The sequence below is a fragment of the Amblyomma americanum genome, chromosome 4, assembly GCF_052857255.1.
Source record: "Amblyomma americanum isolate KBUSLIRL-KWMA chromosome 4, ASM5285725v1, whole genome shotgun sequence".
Classification (NCBI taxonomy): Eukaryota; Metazoa; Arthropoda; class Arachnida; order Ixodida; family Ixodidae; genus Amblyomma; species Amblyomma americanum.
In genome coordinates, this window is record NC_135500.1 from 12,601,364 (window position 1) to 12,627,253 (window position 25,890).

Here is a 25,890-nt window from a genome sequence, read left to right on the forward strand (position 1 = left end):
CTATAACCTGCGAATAGAAGCAAAATATAAAGGAAGCTAAAGGATGCTATTGTGAAAAACTGGGTAGTAAAATAAAAATGAATGCTAAGGCGTTCTGGCAACTTATGAAAGGCTGCGGAGCAGAGCCAGCTGGCATCACCGAAATTGTCTTTAATAATGAGTCATTATTAGACGACACTGAGAAGGCTACTTGTATAAATAACTACTTTCGTTCAGTATATTTACCAAGACAAGGCTATAGTCCATTATCATATGTAAATTCAGTCCCGACTATGAATTCGGCAGAGGAAAATGTGAATGGAATCAGAGCATTACTAAACAAAAGTCGTGATGGTAAGGCAGTTGGACCTGATCCATAACAGCGCGACAGACGGGACAAAGAAGAGGAGACACAACACACAGCGCTGACGAAATTTCTCCTAGAATTCTAAAGAGATATGCTGAGCCGATTTCCCTTTATCTCTATGTAGTCTACACCAGGTCTCTCTCTTCCGGTATCCTTCGAGACAACTGGAAATGTGCACGTATTGTTCTCATTCATAAAGGTGAGTCAAAAAGGATGTAGTTAACTATAGACCAAGTTCGCTTACGTCCATACCGTGTAAAATTTTGGAACACATTCTATATAAAGAGATGACACACTTAGTAAAAAACAACTTGCGGGCTTCAAAACAACGTGGTTTCCGTAAGGGTTTATTTTGCACAACACAACTGATTGAATTTTATCATGACCTCGCATCTGATATGCACAACGGCGGACAAAAAGATTGCCTTTTGCTGGTCTTACACAAAGAGTAAGATACTGTTTCCCACTCTTATCTTTTAAGTAAACTTGTCGCACTAAATATTGACCGTACAGTTCTTGCCTGGATCTAAAACTATCTATCGTCTCGCTGACACCACGTGTTATTGAATGGTAAGCAATCCAGTTTTGTAGACGTTACATCGGGTGTCCGAAAGGGCTCAGTTCTGGGGCCAGTTTTGTTTTTAATTTACGTAAATGACCTCTGTTCAGTGATCGGTTCTAATATATGGCTGTTTGCCGATGATTGTGTTTTATACAGAAGAATTAGAAATGAATGTGATGTTGCCCAGTTACAAAGTGATTTATCATGTGAAATCCAGGGTTCGACGGAAACCCGTCTGGTCGGGTATGTTCATGGCGGAAAATCTTCAAGCGCCGACCAATCGTTAAAAAGGATGACGTTTCAGCCCCGGCTTACGAGGGCCTTGTTCACAATGAAAGAAAGACAGGAGTGAAGGTAGGTTATATAGGTTTCATGGTATGACGCAAGCAGGGAGTATATCGGGGGCAGATTGCCTTCGTTGCGATTAAGCATGTTTGCCGTCGTCTGAATATAAAAAGATTCTAGGTAAAGCCTTGTCGTCTTGCTCTTTTCTTTTCTCGATGTCATGGCCCTCGGAGATAGCATGATCAGCCAATGCGTTTGTTGCCACGCGCTTGTTCTTGCCATCATTTTGGTGCTGCTGCAATCTTTTCCGAAAATCACCTGTTTCACCGATATAGACAAGCTCACAATCAGCGCAGGCAACCCTATACACGATGCCCGGGAACTTCTCCTTCTTTATCTTGTCTTTCACTGTAACCAACGTGTGTCGCAGCTTCTGCGTGGGTACATGTATGGACGGTTCCATGCTCCTTTCCTTTTGCACCTGAATAGCATGGAACCGTCCATACAGTTTACCACGGAAGAGGAAGTAGATGGCCGTCTGCCTTTTTTGGACGTTCTGGTGAAACGCGACGGCCCTGGAATATCATTCAGTGTATTCCGGAAGAACACGCACACTGGCATGTACCTCAACTTCAGTTCCGTACACCCGACCTGTCAAAAGAAGTCCGTTGTTGCCTCGCTTGTCCGCCGATCGGAGAACCTCTGCTCTACGCTGGAAAAGTAAAAGACAGATCTGGACACCGTTCGCCGCGACCTGATGGCTTCGGGCTATCCCAGTTCTTTCATTAAAAAAAAAAAATCCGAGAATCGCCTAGCTCACCCGCCGCCACAGCAACCCCAGCGAGAGAAGAAAAGGATTCCGATACCCTACGTCCCCGGAGTAAGTGAAAGTTTATCCCGCATATATTCCAGTCGTACGAAGTCGACGTCGCACATGTACCCACGCAGAAGCTGCGACACGCGTTGGTTACAGTGAAAGACAAGATAAAGAAGAAGAAGTTCCCGGGCATCGTGTATAGGGTTCCCTGCGCTGATTGTGAGCATGTTTATATCGGTGAAACAGGTGATTTTCGGAAAAGATTGCAGCAGCACCAAATTGATGTCAAGAACAAGCGCGTGGCAACAAACGCACTGGCTGATCATGCTATCTCCGAGGGCCATGACATCGAGAAAAGAAAAGAGCAAGACGACAAGGCTTTACCTAGAATCTTTTTATATTCAGACGACGGCAAACATGCTTAATCGCAACGAAGGCAATCTGCCCCCGATATACTCCCTGCTTGCGTCATACCATGAAACCTATATAACCTACCTTCACTCCTGTCTTTCTTTCATTGTGAACAAGGCCCCCGTAAGCCGGGGCCGAAACGTCATCCTTTTTAACGATTGGTCGGCGCTTGAAGATTTTCCGCCATGATTTATCATGTGTTCTGGAACGGTGTTCGAGATGGAGAATGAAGTTAAACGCCAAGAAGTGTGTTCATGTTACCTTCACACGTAAAAAAACGAAGTTAACATCTCAGTGCACCATCAACAGCAACACACTGATGCAAAAATCACAGTATAAATATTTGGGTGTGACCTTCTCGGCTGATTGTTCTTGGAATACCCATATTGACACAGTAGTCGCGAAGGCTGCAAAGACCCTAAACTTTTTATAACGAAATCTGTGTCATGTGACGCCTCATCTAAAATCAGCTATATAGTCACATACTCTCGACCCATCCTCGAATACGCATGTGCGGTGTGGGAGCCATGACAAATAACACGGAGCAAGAGAGACGCTTAATGGCGCCTCTCTTGAACAGGTAGGTGAATTTAAGTACCTTGGCGTAACGATCAGTTCGAATCTAAGTTGGAGCCCACACATTAATAACATAAACTCAGTGGCATCGAAAAGACTATGGCTAATAAGATACCAGCCAAAACATGCTTCCACTAAAACAAAGCTTGTGTTTACTTAGTAGTGGCATATGATGTAGTATGGGACCTGCATACGAAAACGGATGCCAAAAGTATAGAGCCTGTCCAAAGAAGAGCACTACATTTCATTTTCAACGCCTACGGAAGACAGGTGTCAATATCTGATCTTCATAGCCGTTCCGTTACCCACATTGGAATATTGTCGCAAAATGCATAATTCGAAAATGTTATTCGACATTGTCAATAATCACAGCAGAATAAATTTCACACGTATTTGCAGTATAAGAAAATGCGACAAACTTTGCACAAACACGATAAAACAACTGTAGTGACCAAATGCAGAACCACCGCATACAAGCTGTCGTTCTTCACAAGAACGATAGCCGATTGGAATGCGTTACCTCGCGAAGTGGTCACCTTGTCTTCAGCCGAAACATTTTTATCTGCAATCAACCCCAGCCGGTCAACTTAGGGTATTTGGTTTGATTCTGGAGTGTTGCCTTTGTTGTGTTTTATTTTGTATTTTAATGTAAAGTGTTTGTTACTCGTCTATTCTTTGAGTTGTTCCGCAGAAATTTTGCTGCCTGCCTGCAGGCCTTCTTTTTTCCTTTTTCGTTGTTTGCTATTGACAAAGCACTGTGCAATTGTATCCCCACTCCTGTCTTGGCCACCAAAAGGCAGCTGGCAGTATTGAATAAATAAATAAAAAGATAAGCTTGAAAAAATCGAAAACAGAGCTGCAAGGTTTGTACTATGTCGATACTTCAAAGGTGATAACTGTACCGACATAAAAAACGAATTAGGGCGGGGAAGTCCTTCTTCTCGAAGAAGAAAATTGCGCCTTAAAATGCTGTATCAAATATTTCATGATAAAACCGGCATTCAAAAGGAAAAATATTTACACAGGCCCCATTATGCCTCTTCTCGTATTGATCACTGCTTTAAGATTTTGGAATACCGTACCGGAACTAATATGTATGCAAATTCATATTTGTATGTTCGATCAATGAATGGAATCGCCTTTCAGGTAGCAAGTGTGCTATATGAATGAGGATGTGTTTTTTTTTCATCATTGTAACCACCCTGCTGTAGCGCCTTTGGGGTAAGCGGGGGCAAAAATTGAATAAAGAATATAAACAAGGTTCATGCCAATCGCGGGTTCCCCACCCCCCCGTTCCTCGAGCGATGTGCACAGTTTCCTCGAGCTCTGCTCGTATTTCCGCCGTTTTATCCCCAACTTCGCCGACACGGCCCGTCCCCTTACTTCCCTCCTGAAGATGTGCCGTTCTCCTGGGGCCTTGACCAAGCTAGCGCCTTCACCGCACTTGTTGCGGCCCTCACTGCTCCACCTGTGCTGGCCCATTTCCACCCTTCTGCGCCTATACGGAACTTCGCACCGACGCCAGTGGCCATGGTATTGGGGCCATCCTTGCGCAGCGCCAGCACGACCACTATCGTGTCATTGCTTACGCCAGCCGCCTGCTATCTCCGTCTGAACGTAACTATTCCATCAGTGAGCGGGAGTGCCTTGCACTTGTTTGGGCGTTTACAAAATTCCTCCCTTATTTGTTTGGGTGGCCCTTCTGCGTCGTTACGGACTACCATGCCTTGTGTTGGCTCTCCTCTCTCAAAGACACCACAGTCCGACCGGGTCGCTGTGCCTTGCGCTTGCAGGAATACACATTTACTGTTGTTTACAAGTCCGGCCAGTTGCGCCAAGACGCTGACTGTTTGTCCCGCCATCCTGTCGATCCTCCTGATTCCCACAACCATGATACCGACGATTGTGTTTTGTCCGTCTCGGACTTTCTACACATAGACGACGAGCAGTGCCGTGATCCATCTCTGCGCCCTATAATCGACCGCCTCCGAAGCGGCACTTCCGATCCTGACCTGAGCCTGTTCGTGCTGCAGCACGATATTCTCTACCGTCGAAATATGCACCTTGATGGCGCCGACCTCTTGCTCGTCGTCCCGACGCATCTCCGCTCCGTAGTATTTGTCCACCTTCATGACGCTCCTACTACAGGGCACCTCGGCGTTTCATGCATGTATGACAGCGTGTGCCGGCGGTTCTTCTGGCCTGGCCTTCACTGCTCTTGCCGCGGTTACATTGCTGCCTGCGATCAATGTCAGCGCCGGAAAACGCCCCCGCTTCCGCCAAGTGGCCAGCTTCAGCCCATCGGTGTTCAGACTGACAAGGAACAAATGGATTGCCGTTGCGACCAATTACGCTACCCGATGCTCAATAATGCGCACTTTCCCAACTAGCTGTGCCTCCGGTGTCACCGACTTTCTCCTCCATGACGTCGCTTTGCTTCATGGCGCTCCACGCCATCTCCTTACAGACCGAGGCCCCTGCTTTGTTTCTAAAGTTGTCCACAACCTTCTCCGCTCCTACTCCACCCATCACAAGTTCACCACGGCCTACCATATCCCCAAACTAACGGCCTTACTGAGTGACTTAACCGCACCCTGACGGACATGCTGTCCATGTATGTCTCCGACCACCATCGTGACTGGGACGTCAGTTTACCCTTCATGACGTTCGCCTACAATTCCTCACGCCATGATACCACCGGATACTCCCCCTTCTGCCTGCTTTTTGTCCCCGACCCGTTGCTACCCTTTGTGAGCTTACTGCCTTCTGACCCTTCTACTAGCAGTTATGCTTGTGACGCCATTGCCCGTGCTGACGCCGCCCGCCAAATTGCTAGGGATCGTCTCCACGCTTCTCAGACCGCTCAAAAACGTAGTTACGACCTTCATCATCGCGACGTCCATTACCCTCCCGGCTCCCTGGTACTGCTCTGGCTCCCTGCACGCCGTGTGGGACTCTGTGAGAAGCTCCTGCCTCGTTACGTCGGTCCTTACCGCATCTTGAGGCAACTGAGCGATGTGACCTATGAACTCACGCCGCTGCACCCCCACTCTCCTTCCATGGCCCCCTCCACACAGCTTGTGCATGTCGCTCGTCTTAAACCCTATCACTCGAACCCGACACCTTACGGAGCCCCATGGACTGCGCTTCCTTTCGCGGGTCGCAAGGGGGCAATGTTATGGTACAAAGTCGCGATGCGAAGAGGACGTTGTTCTGTCGCTGGGCAGTTTACGATGACGAGGACGCTGCATCTATTGCTTGCGTGACTTGTGCCTTCTGAATGCGGCCTGCCGCATCTGCTGCTGAACTAACCCATAGTAATATCACCGTTTCCTACCTGCTGTAAGTAGACGTACTCCCTCGCCACATCCAGCACCTCTCTACCAATTTTAAACTGCTGTTCCCTTGCCAGACTCCCAATCTAGGCCTCGGAATTGCTCCTGCAAACACACGGTGAACAGCATTGGTGAGAATGTAATCTTTGGTTTTTTTCATGTTAATTTTTAGCCTGACCGTTCTGTTCTGCCGAACTAATTGATTATGCTTTAGAGTTCATCTCCTGAGTGACTTAGCAAGCTAAGGTCGTAAGCGAATTGCAGATTATTTAGGTATTCTCAATTAACTGATAACCCCAACACTTCCCAATCCAGGCCTCGGAACATCTCCTGTAAACAGGCGGTGAATAGCATTGGTGAGATCGTGTTTCCCTTCCTGACACCCTTCCTTATTGGAATTTTATAACTGACTTTATGGAGGACTATGGTAGGTGAGCAGTCGCTACAGCTATCTTCCAGTATTTTCACATAAAAGTCTTCTGCACCCTGATTCTGCAACACCTGGGGTTTCCACTGAGTCAAATGCTTTCTCATAATCAATAAAGGGGTTTGATTATATTCTGCATATTTCTCTATTACCTGATTTATGGTGTGAATATGGTGTGAATATGGTGTGTCGTCGAGAATCTTTTAAGAAAGCCTGCATGATCATTTGGTTAAGTGAAGTCTAAGGTTGTCCTGACTCTATTAGCGATTACCTTAGTAAATAGCTTGTAGGCAACGGACAGTAAGCTGATCGGTCTGTAATTTTTCAAGTCTTTGGCGTTTCCTTTCTTACGAATTAAGATGATATTAGCGTTCTTCCAAGTCTCCTCGTGGTCATAAGGCATTGCATATACAGGGTGGCTAGTATTTCCAGCACAATCTCCCCTCAGTCCTTCAACAGATTTGCTGTTATCTTATCCTCACAAGCTACTTTCCCCCTTTCTTGTTGTTGTCGTCCTCTGTTGGAGTCACTGCTCCTAAGGCTTTCTTTACTTCATCGCTGGTTACTAGCGTGATATCCCATTGCCGTGCGCTACTGTCTCTATCATTAACGTTCTATTTACATTGGCTACTGTATAGATTTGTGTAGAACTCTTCGGCTACTTTAACTATCTTATCCATATTGCTAATGCATTGCCCTGCTTGTCTCTTAACACTACATCTGGTTTTTACCTACGCCTAGTTTGCTTAAAACATCAAGTTGGCCTAATTGGTATTTGCTTGCTCGAACCATTCTCTTAGCGTCTCGTGTCCCCAAATTTTGCAGCCAAAACTGCATGCCTATGACACTGCCATATATCAGTGCAGCAACAGCTAACAAGAACCGCCAGAACAACCAGTCAAAAGCTTCTGCTGGGAAGCAACCTTTTCGAAAGACACACGACAACCGCCACCGTGGCATGAAGTGCAAAAAGCTCCAAAAATCCCCAACCATTTCGCAGGGAAAGGACTCAACCAGAACTCATAAACTTGCATTTATAAAATCGAGTCATTATCCCGTATGACTTTGTTTCGTCAATACTTGCAACTGAAATACTAGGATGTGACGCTGAGTGCAGCCATCTTTTCATGACACGAATGACAAGTTAGTTCATCATCATCATAATCAGCCTGACTACGCCAACTGCAGGGCAAACGATCCTCCCATGTCTCTCCATTTAACCATGTCCTTTGCCAGCTGCGGCTGCCGTACCGCCGCAAACTTCTTAATGGCATCCACCCACCTAAATTTCTGGCATCGTCTGCTCTGCTTGCCTTGTCTTGGAATCTACTCGATTATCTTTGAGAACCAGCGATTATCTTGCCCTCGCATTACATGCCCAGAACAAGCCCGCTTCTTCCTCTTGATTTCGACTAGGATGTCATTAACCCGCATTCGTTCCCTCACCCACTCTGCTCGTTTTCAGTCTCTTAACGTTACACCTATCATTTTTTTTTCCATATCTCGCGACATTGTCCTTAGCTTGACCTGAACCCTTTTCGGGAGCCTCCATCTTTTTGTCCCATTGGTGAGTACCAGCAAGATACAGCTATTCTGTACTTTCCCCTTGAGGGATATGGTGAACTGCCATTCATGATCTGGGAGAACCTGCCAAATGCACTCCACCCCACTCTTATTCTTATAGTTATTTATATTGGATGCAAGTTAGGCCGCGCGTAGGTGGGAGTTTCCAGAAGGAGTGCATAATGTTAAGTGTGCACAAACATATATGGACAATTTTACTGTATGAATTCCTGAGGAAGTGACTTTAGGAGTTGTGAAAAACAGTTTCTAAGGACACCAGTGAGACAAGCAAGTGATGAAACTGCATCACACATAAATGTGCTGCAACAAGAGCCCCCAATACCTCATTAGTAGCAACAAGAGACACACTTCACTCTACTGACGCAACTCTACCGGTATTAGTCGGCAAAGCAGAGAAAGCAGGAGGCTGCTGCTCTGGCATCCGTCCTTGCCGCTCATTGCCACGTATCTGGCCACAGCTGAAGCAATGCTTCCAGATGGCTCCATCCAGTCCACTGCCGACCTGCAGCGAGAAAGCGATGGCTTTTGATGAACACTGACTAATTTCTACACCTACATTTGCTTATTCAGCATGTTTCAAGCCAGTTTTGGGCACGCTTCCTCATTACCCAATAGCTGGTCTGAAGTAAATAATGCAGTGCTCTCACAGTCGCATGAGGCAGGACTTTTGGTGTGCACTCATAATGGGCGCCGGAGCATGAGATTTCAGACAGAAAACTCTGCAAGCTATTAGCGGAACATTATTTAACCGCGATGAATGAAATAAATACTTGTGTCACGAAAAGCAAGGACACGAATCAATAAAAAACCAAAGAGGCACTTTCCATGTTCGGCACGGCGAATTTGTCCATACTGCTATGCTTGCACGCACTTGGAACAAGTTCAAGAGAAATCGCCCAATCGAGACGAACCATCGCCTAACCCTGAAATAGTTTTCACGAATATGCCAGACCTTAACCAAGATGAGCCTACGCAACAAGGGAGCTGGAAACACATATGCACTAGCAGCACTAGCAGCAGCAGCAAAAAATAAACGTGGCAAGTCCGCTGGTATACCGCTTACTTAAACGCTGCCGAAGCATTCGACTCAAGCCCCGACAAACGGCCACTCTCGCTCTCAGCCTATAGGCGGCGCAACCCGACAGGACGATCAGCGAAAGGCAGCAAAACGGAAGCACTGAACAAGACATCAAATGCCTACTGATTCCGATGCTGTTTGCAGCCATCAAGGGTCTTGTTCGTGCAAACCCCTCGTCACGAGCATGAGCTTTCCCAGAAGCAGAACGTGTCCTTGCAATGGAGCAGTTAGTGTCAGAGTCCTACGCTCTAGTGGGGCGTAATAGCAGACATCAATAATCATAGCTACAAAACCGACAGCTTCAGCACAGCTGACCATCCACGTCTTCCGCATATGCACCATTTTCCAGTGGAACGCTAGCAGATTACGCACGGAACTCTCGGACTTCCGGCAGCTCGTGCGAATGCACCACTTCCCTTGAATATCTCTGAATAGCACGTCGAGGGAACTTTTCGACTGCACGGATACCACTTTCAGCATTCACAATGACCAGATGACGTCAGATGATTGCTAATAGGCTTTCGCAAGGACATCCCGGCCTGCTTGGCTGATGTCCCACCCCACAGTGACAAGGAATACGTGTGCGTCGTAACACTAATTGGCAGACAAGAATACACTCTGATTGGAGTAAATCTTGAACCAGGCAAACCGTTCGGCCCTCCGAGGCTTGAAAACTTGATAGGAAGGACATTGCCACACTGCTGTCCATTTGCTGGCGCCACCATGCAGTGCGACAGCACCCGCTGGTCATCCTTGTCATCCCCGGCTGGTGCGTTGCTTCGCTGAGCGTGTCTGCTTTGCTAGTCCTGGTGTGCCCTTCTGCTCTTTCTGTCGGATTTCGGTGACATTTTGGTCAGGTTCTGGGCAATTTCTCAATGGACGAAGAGCTCCCGGGAGCCTCCGACGACGCCCAGTTACACCCCGTGGACACAACACCTGTCCACAAGGCAAGCCGCCACGTGCAAGGGTTGGATCCTAAGTTTCGACCTGATGGCACCACCACGCACAGTGACGTCCACTGTGGCAAGCCAGACCACCCAGAATGCCGTCAGTTCCCCACCACTGCTTCTCTATGTGCTTCGCACTCCTGCGTCGTTTCATGCCGACAAATTCGAAGACGTGGAAGACTGTTTGGCCAGCTACAACCGGGTCGCTGCGTTTAATCTGTGGGACGAGGATTGCAAGCTACGCAATGTCTATTTTGCCCTGGAAGACTCTGCCAAGGTGTGGTTTGAAAGCCAAGAGTCCACTATCCACACCTGGCGAGACTTCCGGCGACAGTTGCTCGACACCCTGCAGTCCCGAGCGCAGCAGCCAAATGAGAGCGTCGCCATGTTCGTAGAAGACATGACTCGGCTCTTCAACTGCGCAGATCCTACCATGTCTGAAATGCAGAACTTACATCATCTTATGCGAGGAGTCAAAGAGCAGCTTTTCATAGGACTTTTGCGCAACCCTCCCAGCACAGTGGTTGACTTTGCTTGGGAGGCGACAAGCATGGAGCGCGCCTTGCAGCAGAGGTTCGCGCATTACGCCCGTCCGGCGAATATAACTGCTATGGACGCCAACAAGCCGCTTCCCGGCACCGTGAGTGAGGCCCTCCGTGAGCTTGTCAGGAGCATTGTGAGCGAAGAGCTACAGAAGCATCGCCCTGTTGAACAACACCCGGGTGTCGGAGCCATCCCGGATGTCATTCGTGATGAAGTCCGTCAAGTGGTGCAGCCAATGGTCTGTCCCCACACGCCGCCGGAGCCATCTGTCATGACGTACAGTGAAGCATTTCGCAGCTCTGCGCCAGCACCGCCCGCGTTTTACTGCCCTGCTCCTCCTGCACCCTATCAACACTTCTCGATTTTGCCTGCTCTCTCTGAAGCACGGCCACCCCTCAGCAAAGCACACGTGTGGCGCACATCGAACAACCGGCCCTTGTGCTTCCACTGCGGTGACGCCGGCCACATACTGCGCCACTGCCCATGTCGTCGGATGGGCCTGCGAGGGTTTTCACCAGACGCACCCCAGCCACGCTATGGTGAAGGAACAGTTAAGGCTGACGTGAACCCTGCTTTGAGCACTGATCAGCATCGCTGCTTGCAAACCATCCTTGACTCTTTTCATGACTGCTTTGCGACCACCTCTAAGGTCAGGCAGACGTCCATAATGAAACAATGCATCATAGCTGATGACAGTGAGCGGCCTATCCGTCCATACCCATATCAAGTATCAGCGAAAGAATGTGAGGCAATACAGGTGCATGTTGACGAAATATTCCGGGATGATGTCATACAACCGCTTACAAGCCCATGGGCTTCGCCCGTTGTGCTGGTCGCCACAAAGGATGGGACACTCAGATTTTGTGTCGACTATCGAAGACTAAGAAGATTATCTAAAGAGACGTTTACCCGTTATTTCGAATTGATGACTCTTTCGACCAGTTGCGTCATGCCCGCTACTTTCTTCTCTTGACCTCTGCAGTGGGTACTGGCAGATTGAGCTGGATGAAAGGGACCGCGAGAAGACGGCTCTCGTTACTCCTGACGGGTTGTGCGAGTTCAAGGCGCTCCCCTTCAGCTTGTGTTCCGCTCCTGCCACCTTTCAAGGAATGATGGACACTGTCCTCGTTGGCCTCAAATGGCAGTCTTGCCTCGTCTACCTTGATGATGTCATTTTTTTTTTGCCACCTGCGACGAGCATCTCAAGCACTTGAGTGCAGTACTGGAGGCCATTCGATCGGCCGGCCTCTCACTCAAACCAGAGAAATGCCACTTTGCATTCCAAAACCTGAAGTTTCTGGGCCAAGTTGTGAGCGCTGCAGGTGTTAGCCCTGACCCCGACAAGACGGCTGCCGTCGCTGAGCTTCCGACCCCCACTGATAAGCGTGCTGTGCGCCATTTTTTTGGGTCTCTGCGCCTATTACCGACGTTTTGTGCGAGACTTCTCCTGACTAGCCGAGCCTCTAACTCACCTGGCAAAGGACAATTAACCTTTCATCTGGGCCCAAGAACAGCAGAAGGTCTTCGACGACCTCAGCAACCGCCTCCAAACTATGCCCATTCTTCGCCGATTTGACGAGCAAGCGGACACGGAACTACACACCGATGCCAGCAACGTCGGTCTGGGTGCCGCCATCGTTCAGTCGCAAGATGGTGATGAGCGCATGATTGCGTATGCAAGCCGCACTCTGTCGCAATGAGAAGAGAATTATTCTACCACGGAAAAGGAGTGCCTTGCTGTCGTATCAGCGGTAATGAAATTTCGCTCATACTTGTAGGTTGTCCATTTCGAGTCGTGAGCGATCACCACTCGCTTTGTTGGCTCGCAAGGCTAGTGCGTTGGAGCCTCCAGTTCCAAAAAGTCGATGTTCCCATCGTGTACAAGTCTGGCAACAAACACAGCGACGCAGACTGCCTGTCCCGTGCTCCTCTCCCATTCACCACTGCTGACACGGAAGACGATCCCGCTTTTCTTGGCGCTTTAACCACGTCCGTCCAAACTCAACAACAGAGGGACGACACCGAGCTACGACCCCTCATAGAGTACCTCGAAGGCCGCACCTCGTCGCTGCTCCTCTTCTTCACACGCGGGCTATCATCGTTCTGCTTGCGGGGTGGCATCCTCTACAAGAGAAACTATGTTCCCACGGACACTCCGTACCTGCTTGTGGTCCCAATGGTGCTTCGAGACGAAGTTCTGTGTACATGCCATGACGACCTTTCTTCCGGCCACCTCAGCTTTTCTCGCCCATTGGCGCAGGTACGGCAGAAGTATTACTGGGCCCGGCTTGTTATACAGTTGTCCAGCACTACGTTAGTTTTGCCGCGAGTACCAACATCGAAAGACACCACCTGTGAAGCCAGCCGGCCTAGAATCCCTTTCCACCAGGTTGGCATGGACTTGCCGAGACCATTTCCGACATCATCATTGCGCAACAGGTACATTATAGTTGCCACCGACTACCTCACCCGCGATTGTGAGACAAAAGCCCTTCCCTGCGGCACCACTGCCGAAATTGCGAACTTTTTCATCTTTAACATTGTCCTCCCTCACGGTGCCCCTGCGGTCGTTTTAACGGATAGAGGCACGGCTGTTACATCAGCCCTTACTCAGGAAGCTATGCGTCTCAGTGGCACCAGTCATCGTCGAACCATTGACTGCCATCCTCAAACAAATGGACTAACTGAGCGGCTCAATAAGACCATTGCCGACATGTTTTCCATGTACGTCGACACCGACCATAAGAACTGGGGCCAGATCTTGCCTTACGTCACGTTTGCCTATAACACTGCTTTTCAAGAGACGACGCGCTTCACGGTGTTCAGTTTGGTACACGGTCGCGAAGGCACGAGTATGCTGGGCGCAATGTTACTGCCAGGCGTTGCACGCCCCTTTGTCGCTGGCGCTGAAGAGTTCGTTCGGCACGCAGAAGCCGCCCGCCAGCTAGCTAGACAGCGAACCCGTACCCAGCAGGAAAGCAATGCTCAGCGTTACAACGTTCACCACCGGGCAATGCTTTACCACCCTAGCGATCAAGTTTGGGTATGGACCCTAATCCGTTTGCAGGGTCGCTCCGAGAAACTTCTGCGCCGTTACTTCAACCCCCACGAGGTACTGCGCAGACTTAGTGACATTAACAACGAAGTGCTCCCGCAAGAGTGTTCGCTCGTCCAGGCGGCAGGCGGCATCCGAAATCGTCCACATTGCCAGGATGAAGCCCTACCACGCCCGCTAGGACTTATTCTTCCAAGTCCGGCGCCACAGACTTTATTCCGGCTTCCCGTGATTCCGCGGCATCGGGCCGATGCCCTTTCCAGGAGGAGGGGCAAAGCCACACTGTTAGCCATTTACTGGCGCCGTCATGCGGTGCGACAGCACCCGGTGGTCTTCCTTGTCTTCCCCAGCTCGTGCGTTGGTTTGTTGAGTGTGTCTGCTTTGCTAGTCCTGGTGTGCCCTTCTGCCCTTTCTGCCGGCTTTCGGTGACAATATTATTTGTGGAGACTTCAATGCTCACAACGAAATTTGGGGCAGCTCTTATACATGCGTGCGGGGTGCCAAGCTCACAGAACTTCTCTCAACACACTCAACTGAGCCGCTAAATGATGGCAGCATAACCTACCTGCAAGACCTGACGACTGCCAGCAGCATCGAAGTGACCTTTGTAACAAGTTCATTTGCCCACAACTTTGCCTGGTAAACCGATTTGAAAACATGTGGAAGTGACCATTACCCAATCCTCATATCAGCTCTGCGCGCAGACAGCGCCAAAGAAATTCCTTTTGTAGTCGAGGGTTCGACGGCATACCGTCTGGTCAGGAATCATGGCTTGATGAGGTTCACTGGTCACTGACCAAGGTTATCAAAATAATGACGTTTCGGGAGCGCTACGGCTCCCTTGTTCATAATGGGCAACCAGCTGGACGTCCCGGGCTTTTTGTAGTGGTTACTACCGTTCTGAAGCATTTCGCGTAGATAGGGTGCAATGTGCCGTCATTCTTATTTATTGTGTTGGGCGTAGTCTGGATGATTAATGACTCGAGATTTCGGCGAGCTGATACATTCTTTTCTGTTGTCACTATTGAAAACGGACTATTGACAACAGAAAATAATGCATCAGCTCACCGAAATCTCGAGTCATTAATCATCCAGACTACGCCCAACACAATAAATAAGAATGACGGCACATTGCACCCTATCTACGCGAAATGCCTCAGAACGATAGTAACTGCTACAAAAAGCTCGGGACATCTAGCTGGTTGCTCATTGTGAACAAGGGAGCCGTAGCGCTCCCGAAAAGTCATTATTTTGTTGACCTTGGTCAGTGACCAGTGAACCTCATCAAGAAATTCCTTTTACTTATAAAATCTACAGACTGGGGTGCATACAAGGAGGATGCAAGCAGAGGAATTACTGTCACAACCCGAAATGAGGAATAAGTATCGACAGTAGCTCATTTCCTGAGAGAAAGTACACGATTTACACCTAAAAATGATAAGCAACCTTCAAATGTTGCCGGATTTCAAAGGCTGTGTGCTATTCGCAGGCGAGCTGAAAGAAAAGCTTTGCGCACAAAAAACACTGGAGACCTTCATGCCTGCCAACAGACACACACATTCGGCGCTATCTGGATAAACACAGTCGCCAAAGATGGTGCGACTTTTGTTCTATGCTGGATGCGCGCCAAATAGTAACCAAAATTTTGCGGGTCGTTAGAGGTACGTGTACGCCCCTCCAACAACTTCACCGCTTCGCTGCACTCTCTATGCATGTACAAAACTCCCTAAAAAGTCTCAGAACAATACTGCAGACTGCTGCTAGCGGGATCGGAGTTCAACACTCTCCGCCAGATGGTAAATCAGGCATCACGCAGGTTGCAATGCCAGCCTTGGACAAGCCTTTCACAGTTGGAGATATCCACAGATATCGCGGAATCGAACAGATGCACGTCTCCTGGTCAAGATGGTGACCTACGACGCCATCGCAAAAGTACCCCTCAACTTCTGTCTTTGACTCCTGGAATATTACAATTCTCTCTGCATGACTGGTGAGGTCCCCAAAGAATAGAAGCTGGCGAAAATTGTGCCACTTTTGAAACCTTGTAAGCAGCCATCAAGCTACGCATCCTTCCAGCCCATTGCTGTAATGAGCTGCGCAGGCAAGATTATGGAGCGGACGATCTGCAAACGCATCACTTGGTTCCTCAAAAGCCGAAATCAGTATCCACATAAGAATTGAACAGGTTCCGTCAAAATAGGTCTATGACTGATAATGTCATCGCCCTCATCTTATCACTTGAACAGTTCCTTCATGCTGGGTACATCCTGACAGCCGTTTTCCTTGACATCAAGGCCACTTTTGATTCTGTTTTTCACCATGCAATTTTCGCAGCCTTGGCCAGTCTTGGCCTCGGAGGAAAGCTGTACGAATCGATTGGACACTCTTTAAAAGAACTACAAATTTTTATGAGCACTCCAAATGACCCAACACTTTCACGCACTGGAGAGGTGCATACCTCAGGTAGTGGTGCTCAGCCCTCTCCTGCTCAATATTACCATTATACACATAACAAGAAACCTTCCACGAGGAGTACACTCAATGATTTATGCAGATGACATCTCAAACGCGTGACGTTTGCGCTATATTACCCACCAACGTCTTCAGAGAGCGTTGCTGCACATCTCAATGTGCCTGGCGACCGAGGTCTTCGTCTCTTGCCAGAATAGTGTGTTGCCACAGCTTTTACAAGTAAAACAATGACTCGATCCTCCTAGGTGGATGGTCACTACCTAATGTACAATCCGAGCAATTCCTAGGTGTTGTTATAGACAGTAATCTCTCATAGACACCGCAGATCAAAAAACTTTGTGGAAGGATCAGTGCCACATTGCAAAATTTCAGGTTCATGGCGGGAAGACGGTGGGGCAGCAACTACAGTTCAATGGTTCTGCTTGAAAAACCCTACGTTGAAGGAATCTTGCGCTACTGTGTACCAGTGCTTCAAATAATATCTCCAACAAGCAAGAAGATTCTCGAGGCCGTGCGGAACAACTGCCTGCGAATATGCCTTGGCCTCCCAAAGGGCTCCTCTGCATCAGGAACAGTAGCAGCAACAGGCTGTCTCCCGCTAGATGTGAATCACAGGGCGACAAGAAAACATTTATTACAGCACTGCACTGAATTGGGAAAGGGAAGTGGGGATGCTCGTTGCGCTAGATGGCAGTCACTATTCCGGGATGCCTTTGGCCACGGCGGTTGCCTGTGCTCTCTGAACCAGGGCCCCCTGGGCCTCCAGGACCGAGCTGGACAGGGCCACCTCCCAGCCCTCACTAGTTGGCTGACTTACAGCGGCTGGCAGGCCCACACCATGTGGTATAGGATTTGCACCTGACCGTGAATGTCGGGTCCACGTGTTTTAGTACGGCGGGATTTAAGAAAGACCCGGTTTGGAGCCGTCTAACGTGGCACTCCTCGGTTCTGTCGAGACCTTTGGAGGGTCCCGGGAATACCCTCCTGCAGAGGTGTAAAAGGTTTGTAATATCCGCGTAAGAGATTAGCGGGATTGTCATGACACACCGCGGGAGAACCAGGGATTCAGTGGAACATGAGGGAACGAATGCTCCGGTAGCTGCGTGAGCGACCTTGTTCTCCTCAACCCCGTGGTGACCAGGCACCCATACTATCTCTCTTTTACTAATAGAACAAGCCGAATTGTTCTCAAATGCCAGTAGTATCCTGCGGGCGATTGGCGCTATATCCTACCCCGCACGTAATTTCGGCAGGCCTGCTGCGAGTCTGACATTATGTACGCTGCGTTGGAATGGGTGGCGGCCAGTGCAATCGCACTTCCTCCGATATTAGCACGTCGCTTTTACCCAGACCCTGTTCTCCTGCCTTCCCTCGTGCGCCACCGCTATAGTACAGATGCCCTCCTTGGTTGTACTCGCTCCATCCGCATAGTATATGCGTCTTATATCCCCGTAGTAATTTGGAATAAATTTTGCCCTGGCTTCCTTGATTAAACTGCCAGTTAATATTTTTGGGGAGCGTAATTTTTCCATAACTTCGGGATGTGGACTCTGTGTTCGGTGGTGGGGAGAAGCGAGAGACCGAGGTCCCGGAGGACTTGTCTGCCGGCGCTGGTTATCGACAGCCTCGCAGTTTGGCTTGTTCTGTGGGCCTCAGTCAGCTCCTCCACAGAGTTGTGGACACAAGTTGGAGCAGGCGCTCCATAGACACTTCGGCAGTGTGTCCTAGCTCCTTTTTAACTGCCGCCCGAATCATGACGTCGAGATTCCCGCGGTCGCTCTTCCTCAGCTTGAGATAGGGCATCGCATGCACCACGCGACTGACAATGAACGGCTGAACCAGGCGAACAGTTTCTTTTTCAAGAAGTTCACCAGCTTCCAAAGAAACTTCGTTGTTTCAGAAAAATCCACCTCTGTCCGGGGCGGAAAACCGCGACCACCGCTTCACCAGAGCAGTCGCTCTACCAACTGAGCTAACTGGGACTGCCAGCATAAGGAATGGCGAGAGCGGAATGATCAGTAACTTTAAGTCGCAGTAAATTTGAAATACGGGAGCAAATTACTCACTGGCCTCTGCCCAAGCGCAGCCATAGTGCTACAAAAGAAACCTATGAAGCATCCTAGAAACCTTGTAGTTAAAGAAAAAATTCGTTGGAGGCACTGAGATATCTCTTAACAGTGGTAAGGCGAAAGCCCCTTGAGACTCTATTGCACTGATTTGAATTTTACGCACTTGAATTCATTTCACGACAGAGAAGAGCAGCTAGCATGAACGTGGCAGAGGAAGCGGTGACGTCAAGCTGCGCATGCGTAGCGCGTCGGCAGTTGTTGCTTGGCGGCGGTCACGTGACCTTGTGATGTCACGTGATCTTAAGGTCACGTGACCTAGGTGGCGATGTGATGATGATGCTCGGTTTTTATGGCGCAAGGGCACCTAAGGCCAAAGAGTGCCAAACACGAGGTTTTTGGTCGACTCAGGCTAAAATATGTACACACGATAAAATCAACACCAGGTGCAGAGGGCCTAAGAGTAGTGATATGTGCATGATTATAGCGTGTGAAGAGGGTGCCAAAATATCTACTGGAATGCCTTAAAGTGATGTATAGCGCCTAAAACTTGTTTTAAGAGGAGTTATATATGAAAGAAGAAGCCAGGTAGCCTCAACCACAGTCCTTGCTTGAGCAAGAAGAGCGAGGCATCTGGCAGCTGTGGGTAAGCTCAGCACTCTCCTCAGCAATGAGGAGGTGCTGAGGTTACTTTGAATATGAAATCTCTCGTAAGAAACCTACACCAGTTAAAAATTTAAAAACCCTATCCTATGAAAACATGCGCTGATCACCTAAAAATAATGAAGGGTGCATTGGTATTTTAAACGTGTAAAGTTCAGGGAAGTGCTGTCGTCTTTGCGTATCCAGTCTGGGGCATATGATGAATGTGTGGACAACTGAGATGTGAGCTCCACATCTCGTGCATTGTGGTGCCGGAGTATCCTGTAAAAGATGCGAGTGTGTGATGTATGTATGTCCTATCCTCAGCCTGCAGAGAGCAACTTCTTTGAATCTATTTTGTTTTTTTGTGGCATATCTCCCAATCCGTGGTTTTATTGTGTGCAGTTTGTTGTCTGTTTGTTCATCCCAATCCTGCTGCCACTCTTTGCGAAGTGCAGTCCTAGTATATGGCCTGAGGACCTGGTATGGAAGTTGCTTTATATCCATCCTACTCAGTTCACCACCTGATGCTGCAAGCCTATCACCCTCTTCATTTCCATCTCTTCCACAATGACCTGGTACCCAGCATACTGTAATTTTAAGGTTCAATCTGCGTGCAGACATAAGGCATTTTGAAGAGGGAATTCATTACAGGGTTTTTACAGGGTTTTTCAGAAGACAGGGCCATAATCACACTGAATCTGAGTAAATAACAGAGTTTGGGGCTTTCTTTTCCAGGTTGAATCTAACAGCCAACAGAATACCATGGCATTCAGCAGTAAATATGCTTGTGTGTCTTTTCATTGTTTTTGTTTCAGAAAATTGACAACTGTGAACTGCACATGAAACTGAGGATGTCTTTGAGGCATCAGTGGAAAAGCTCTGTGCATTGATATTTTGCTTGTAGGGACAGGAAATGCTGTTTGTTTTATGGCAATTGGCGACCCATTCTTATCAACTTCACGAAAAGATGTGTTGCAGTCAACTGGATACCCTTGCCAGGGAGCAATGATGTCTTTAGAAGAAGTTACCAAAATGTTGGAGACTGGTATTTTCATGTCTTGGACAAGTGTGGCGACTCTAATGGGTAAAGGTGGGGTTTCAGACGGTCGGTTTGAAAGGAGCAGTACACTGGTTGGGTTTCGCAACAGCGCGTTGCATGGATAGTCAGCATGAGATAATACCTACATACCGTACATTATACTCGTGTATTTTCGTCGTCGTTCAAGTGACCATCGGTCCGCCTTAACGTACAAACTGGCAGTAGGGCTTGTGCGGAAAGCACCAGTAGCCTGACATGGTTTACGCAAAAGCAAACAGGCACAAAAAGACGGTGACAGCACACACGCAAGACAGGGCTGGCGCAGCCAATCGCAGACCGAGGTGATCCACTGCATCGAGCATTTTTAATGTGCTTTTTTGTGCTGACTCGTACACTACTGAGCCGTAGTCTATGCATGATAGAACTACACTATTTAGAAGACTCGGCAGGCAGTCTCGATCTGTACCCCAAGACTAGTGGGACAGGATCTTTAGAAGGTTCATTGATTTCATGCATTTAAGTCTTAGCTGCTGAATGTGTGTGATGGATGTGACCTTTTCGTCGACCATGACGCCAAGAAATTTGTGCTCCTTTTGGACAGCAATACTCTGCCCGTTAAGTGTGATGTCGGGTTTAGGTCTGATACCACGTTTTTTGTAAAGAGTATGCTCACAGTGTTTGATGAGTTGAGTTTAAATCTGTTTCGGTCTGCCCACTTTGATACTTTGTTCACTCTTAGCTGAGTTTGCTGCTCACAGATGGACAAATTACATGACTTGTAACTTATTTGAACCACGTCGACATAAATGAAGTAGGATATAGACCTAGGCAGGACATTCTTCAATAAATTCATTTTCACTATAAAAAGAGTGCAGCTAAGAATGCCACGTTGAGGGGCACCATTCTCCTGTAAAAACTGCTCGGATAACGAGTTCTCTACATGGAGCTTGAATGTTCGTTCAGACAGATAACTTTGAATGGTGGACAGCATATTTTCAATTCAATTCAATTCAATTCAATTTATTTCCCAGAAAATTGTGGCTGGCTGCCTGCACTAAAAGCTCTAGGTATACAGCTTGACGAGGCCCAGGCAGCCGTTACAAGGCATACAAGCAGACTCAGTTGGAAATCTTTACATGCACAAAAAAAGGAGCAGACTCAGTTGAAAAACTTTGCATACCAAAAAAAAAAAAGAACACAAAGTCAGGTTACAGTTTTCACAAAAACAGGACAGTCAAAAAGCACAAAATCATCATTAATGAAAATTCCCCAAAATCCCAAAGACAAGCAGGTCACGGATGATACCATAGCGCCATGTGGTATCGTAAGCTTTCTCTAAATCTAAGAAAATAGATAAACAGTGCTGTTTATGCACAAAGGCATCCCTTATGTAAGATTCGAAGACAACGAGCTGGCCAGTGGTTGACAGGTTAGCTCTAAATCCAGCTTGGTGCTGGTCAAGAAGACTGTTCATTTCAAGGAAATGCACAAGGCGCCGCTTCACCATCTTTCAATGAGTTTACATAAACAGCTGGTTAGGGCAATTGGCCAATAACTGGCCGCAAATGTGGCTTCTTTGCCTTGCTTTATTATCAGGATGATAATCGCTTCTCTCCAGGCTCTTGGAAGACGTCCAGCAGCCCATATCTTATTAAACAGACACAGCACAGTTTCAAGGGTTTCTTCATGCAAGTGCTTGAGCATTCCATATGTAACCCTGTCAAGGACTGCTGCTGTTGAGTTGCCACAAGTGCCAAAGGCAACTGTCAACTCTTGTAAAGTAAATGGGCAATTGTATCCTCCTACTGATGGCCTTTTATTATTGTGAACAGGCTTACGCTCCTCGGCTAGTTTGTATCTCAAGAAGGAATCTGCATGATGCACTGAGCTAAAAGTGTGTTCGAAGTGATTGCCTAATGCATCTGCTTGGTGCTCCAATGTATCACCAGCAGTGCTAACAAGAGGAACTAGATGTGAACTATGCCCTTTAAGTGCTTTTATTCTACTGTACACTTTATGTGTATCTGTGTAAGAATTTACAGAGGAGAGAAACGAATTCCAACTTTCCCGTTTGGATATACGCCGAGTACGCCTGGCATTTGCTTTAGCTCGCATAAAGTTTACAAACTTGTCAGCCGTAAGATAACGGCAGAATTTTGACCATGCATTATTTTGGTTCTGACGAGCTTTCTTGCACTGCGCGCATTCCACCACAGTCTTCGTTTGTTTCCTGCTTTACCTGATGCCTGTGGGATGGATTTCTGTGCAGCGTCTGTTGTATGCAGTGTGATCAGGGATTGAGATTCATCTATACCTAGCTCTGTAACTGATGAACAGGGCAATGCTGAAAGTTACCGGAACATCTTCCAATCAGCAATCTGTTCTTTAAACTTCCTAGGGTTATTTACCCTCGGGCTGATATTTTCTGTGTATTTTAAAGAAACAGGGAAGTGGTCACTTCCATAGAGATTATTAATAACAGCCCACTCAGTAGCTGCCACGGGCAATGGAGCACCAAAAGCAAGGTCTATCGCCGTGTATGAGCTGTGTGTTGCATTAAAATGTGTTGGTTCTCTTCTATTGAATAGGCATCAGCAAGATGATAACAGGAATTTCCCAATTAGCGCACCTCAAGAATCGGTTCTATTACCTCCCCATAATGGGTGCTGTGCGCTAAAGTCGCCAACCAACAGGAACGGCTCGGGTAGCTGGTCAATGAGTTTTTTTAGTTCATCAATCGACAGGTGATGATCTGGTGGGATATATAGGGAGCATATGGTTATTACTCAGCCAAAAGTTAGGGCTCGTATTGCCACTGCCTCTAAATCAGTAGCCAGTGGAAGACATTGAGAGGGAATTGAATTTTGAGCCGCTATAGCAACGCCACCTGATGAGTGGGCACTGCCTTGCCTGTCCTTCCGGTATACTACATATTTTTTTAGAAAGTTTGTATGTGTTGGGTTTAGGTGTGTTTCTTGTAGGCAAAGTATGTTTGGATGGTATTGTACGAGTATTTCATATATATCATCCAGGTTCTTAAGTAGACCTCTGCAGTTCCAGTGAATAATTCTCTCGACAGCCATATTTTTTAGTGAGAAAACGAAGACTATTTGGGGTTATTTAGATGTCGCCGCCTTTATCAGGCGGCTTGACTGGAAGATGTCTTTTTGCGAATTGGAAAAACAGCGCAATCAAAGACGAGACACAAGAGAAGCACAAAACACTAGCGCTGACTAACAACCAAATGGTTTATTGCTACAGGTGAGGCAGCATATAAATGAAATGGCACGAGTAACAACACAAAATAAGCATGAGAGAAAGATACCGCACAACCACACAACTTGACTAAAAAAAGGGGCACGTCACTGATTAAGATACGCAAGTTCCTTTGATAGTAGATTTATCGATGGGCTGCTGATACAGGTGTTACCGAGCTTTCTGATATGGCAAGCCTCCGAAATGATCCTTGTGGTCTCATCTTTATAACGGGCGATGATAGTGGTCCTATTGAGGTGCGCTTCGCAATCATCACACTCAGCACAGTGCACAGCAAGATGGTTTCTGCGAGACTTGTTCTCTTTATCTTTTGCATGTTCACGCAGCCTATCATTGATGCATCGTCCCGTCTCACCGATGTAGAAACTGCCACAAGAGGTCGGGATCTTGTAAACGACACCAACACGACACTGAACGAACTTTCGCTTATGCTTCTTCTGGCAGCCTTTTCTGCTTCTATCCTCATTAACACGCTTGCACAATCCACTAAGTTTATTCCTGGCTGAAAAAACCAGCCTAATGCCTCCTTTGCTCACTATCTTCTTTAGATTGTGCGAAACTTTGTGCACATACGGGATGCACACTGTTCTTTTTCTTTCTGCCAGACCCGCATCGGTGCCCTTGATCTTTCGCAGACTACATTCTGCAAGCAGGGACTCAGCAACATTTGACACCATCTTCGTGGGGTATCCTGCTGCAGATAGCCTGTTCACCTGTGCGTGGAAACTGCCTTTTGTCTGATGCAGACATGATCTTTGCAGTGCGGCTCTTAGGCATGCCTTAGCGATACCGCGCTTAACGATCTTCGAGTTAGCTGACCGGAAAGGGAGAAGGCTCTTCCTGGACCGCGGCGAGTATGCCCAACAAATATGGTTGTTAGAAATTGTCAGTTCCATGTCTAAAAACCTGAGCCTATATCAGGAAGAAAAAGAACAGTGTGCATCCCGTATGTGCACAAAGTTTCGCACAATCTAAAGAAGATAGTGAGCAAAGGAGGCATTAGGCTGGTTTTTTCAGCCAGGAATAAACTTAGCGGATTGTGCAAGCGTGTTAATGAGGATAGAAGCAGAAAAGGCTGTCAGAAGAAGCATAAGCGGAAGTTCGTTCAGTGTCGTGTTGGTGTCGTTTACAAGATCCCGACCTCTTGTGGCAGTTTCTACATCGGTGAGACGGGCTGATGCATCAATGATAGACTGCGTGAACATGCAAAAGATATAGAGAACAAGTCTCGCAGAAACCATCTTGCTGCGCACTGTGCTGAGTGTGATGATTGCGAAACGCACCTCAATAGGACCACTATCATCACCCGTTATAAAGATGAGACCACAAGGATCATTTCGGAGGCTTGCCATATCAGAAAGCTCGGTAACACCTGTATCAGCAGCCCATCGATAAATCTACTATCAAAGGAACTTGCGTATCTTAATCAGTGACGTGCCCCTTTTTTTAGTCAAGTTGTGTGGTTGTGCGGTATCTTTCTCTCATGCTTATTTTGTGTTGTTACTCGTGCCATTTCATTTATATGCTGCCTCACCTGTAGCAATAAACCATTTGGTTGTTAGTCAGCGCTGGTGTTTTGTGCTTCTCTTGGGTCTCGTCTTTGATTGCGCTGTTTTTCCAATTCGTAAAACATGTACCAACCAGCCCGTATTTGCCCTCTTCTGGAATGTCTTTTTGGTTTGAGGCAGTCTAGAAGACTCCGCATCTCTTGGGGGGACTCGCTCAGTGCCACCGACGCCGAGGGTCCCGGTGTCATGTCCATTGCTTCCGGTGGAGACGCAGAAGTAGACGTGGATTTTTCAAGAGCGAGAGACTCCCTCAAATTTTTTTGTGTTTTCCCAGAGGTCTGCGAAAAGTTGACCTCTGAGACATGAAAGTCTGGTGCAGCCAGAGGATGCTTGGTGAGGGCAAGAAGTGGACGCGCATCAGCGATGCTGAATTGCGTACCCACTGATACGAGGCGCCGCCCGGTCCCCCAGCGTGATGCGTCAGCATAGAATCTTCCGGAGAGAAGCGAGAGCTTCTTCCGGGCTTCCGGGAATGTGATGTTTTCGATGACTTTCAGTTGAATGATTATTTTCTCATTTTGGAATGTCGACATGTCCGCGTGCTCACGGCGTGTGGCCCGTGGCAGTTTAGACACTCTACTTGAGCGGCACTGCAGTTATCGGTTGGGTGCTCATGGGAACCGCAATTCGCACATGTGTTTTCCCCAGCACATTTTTGATCCGTGTCCGTACTTTTGACAATTGAAACATCTTCTCGGGTTGGGGATATATGGGCAGGCTTTGCAGTGGATGAACTCTGCATTTACAACATCTGGAAAACGGGACCATTCAAAAGTCAAGACGATGTTGGGTGTGATCACCACTTCTTCATCATTCTGCCTTATGGTGATGCGACGAAGGACAATAACACTTGATCTC

At 47.7% G+C, this 25,890-nt stretch overlaps 1 protein-coding gene across 1 annotated transcript in view; it reads right to left on the reverse strand.

Annotated features, from left to right (window-relative positions):
- The window catches only part of LOC144127799 (uncharacterized), a 482,923-nt gene that overhangs the window by 181,131 nt on the left and 275,902 nt on the right, over positions 1–25,890 (reverse strand). The window contains exon 17 of the mRNA XM_077660716.1: positions 8,716–8,845. Within this exon, the coding sequence (XP_077516842.1) occupies positions 8,716–8,845 (130 nt within the window). The remainder of the gene's footprint in view (positions 1–8,715; positions 8,846–25,890) is intronic.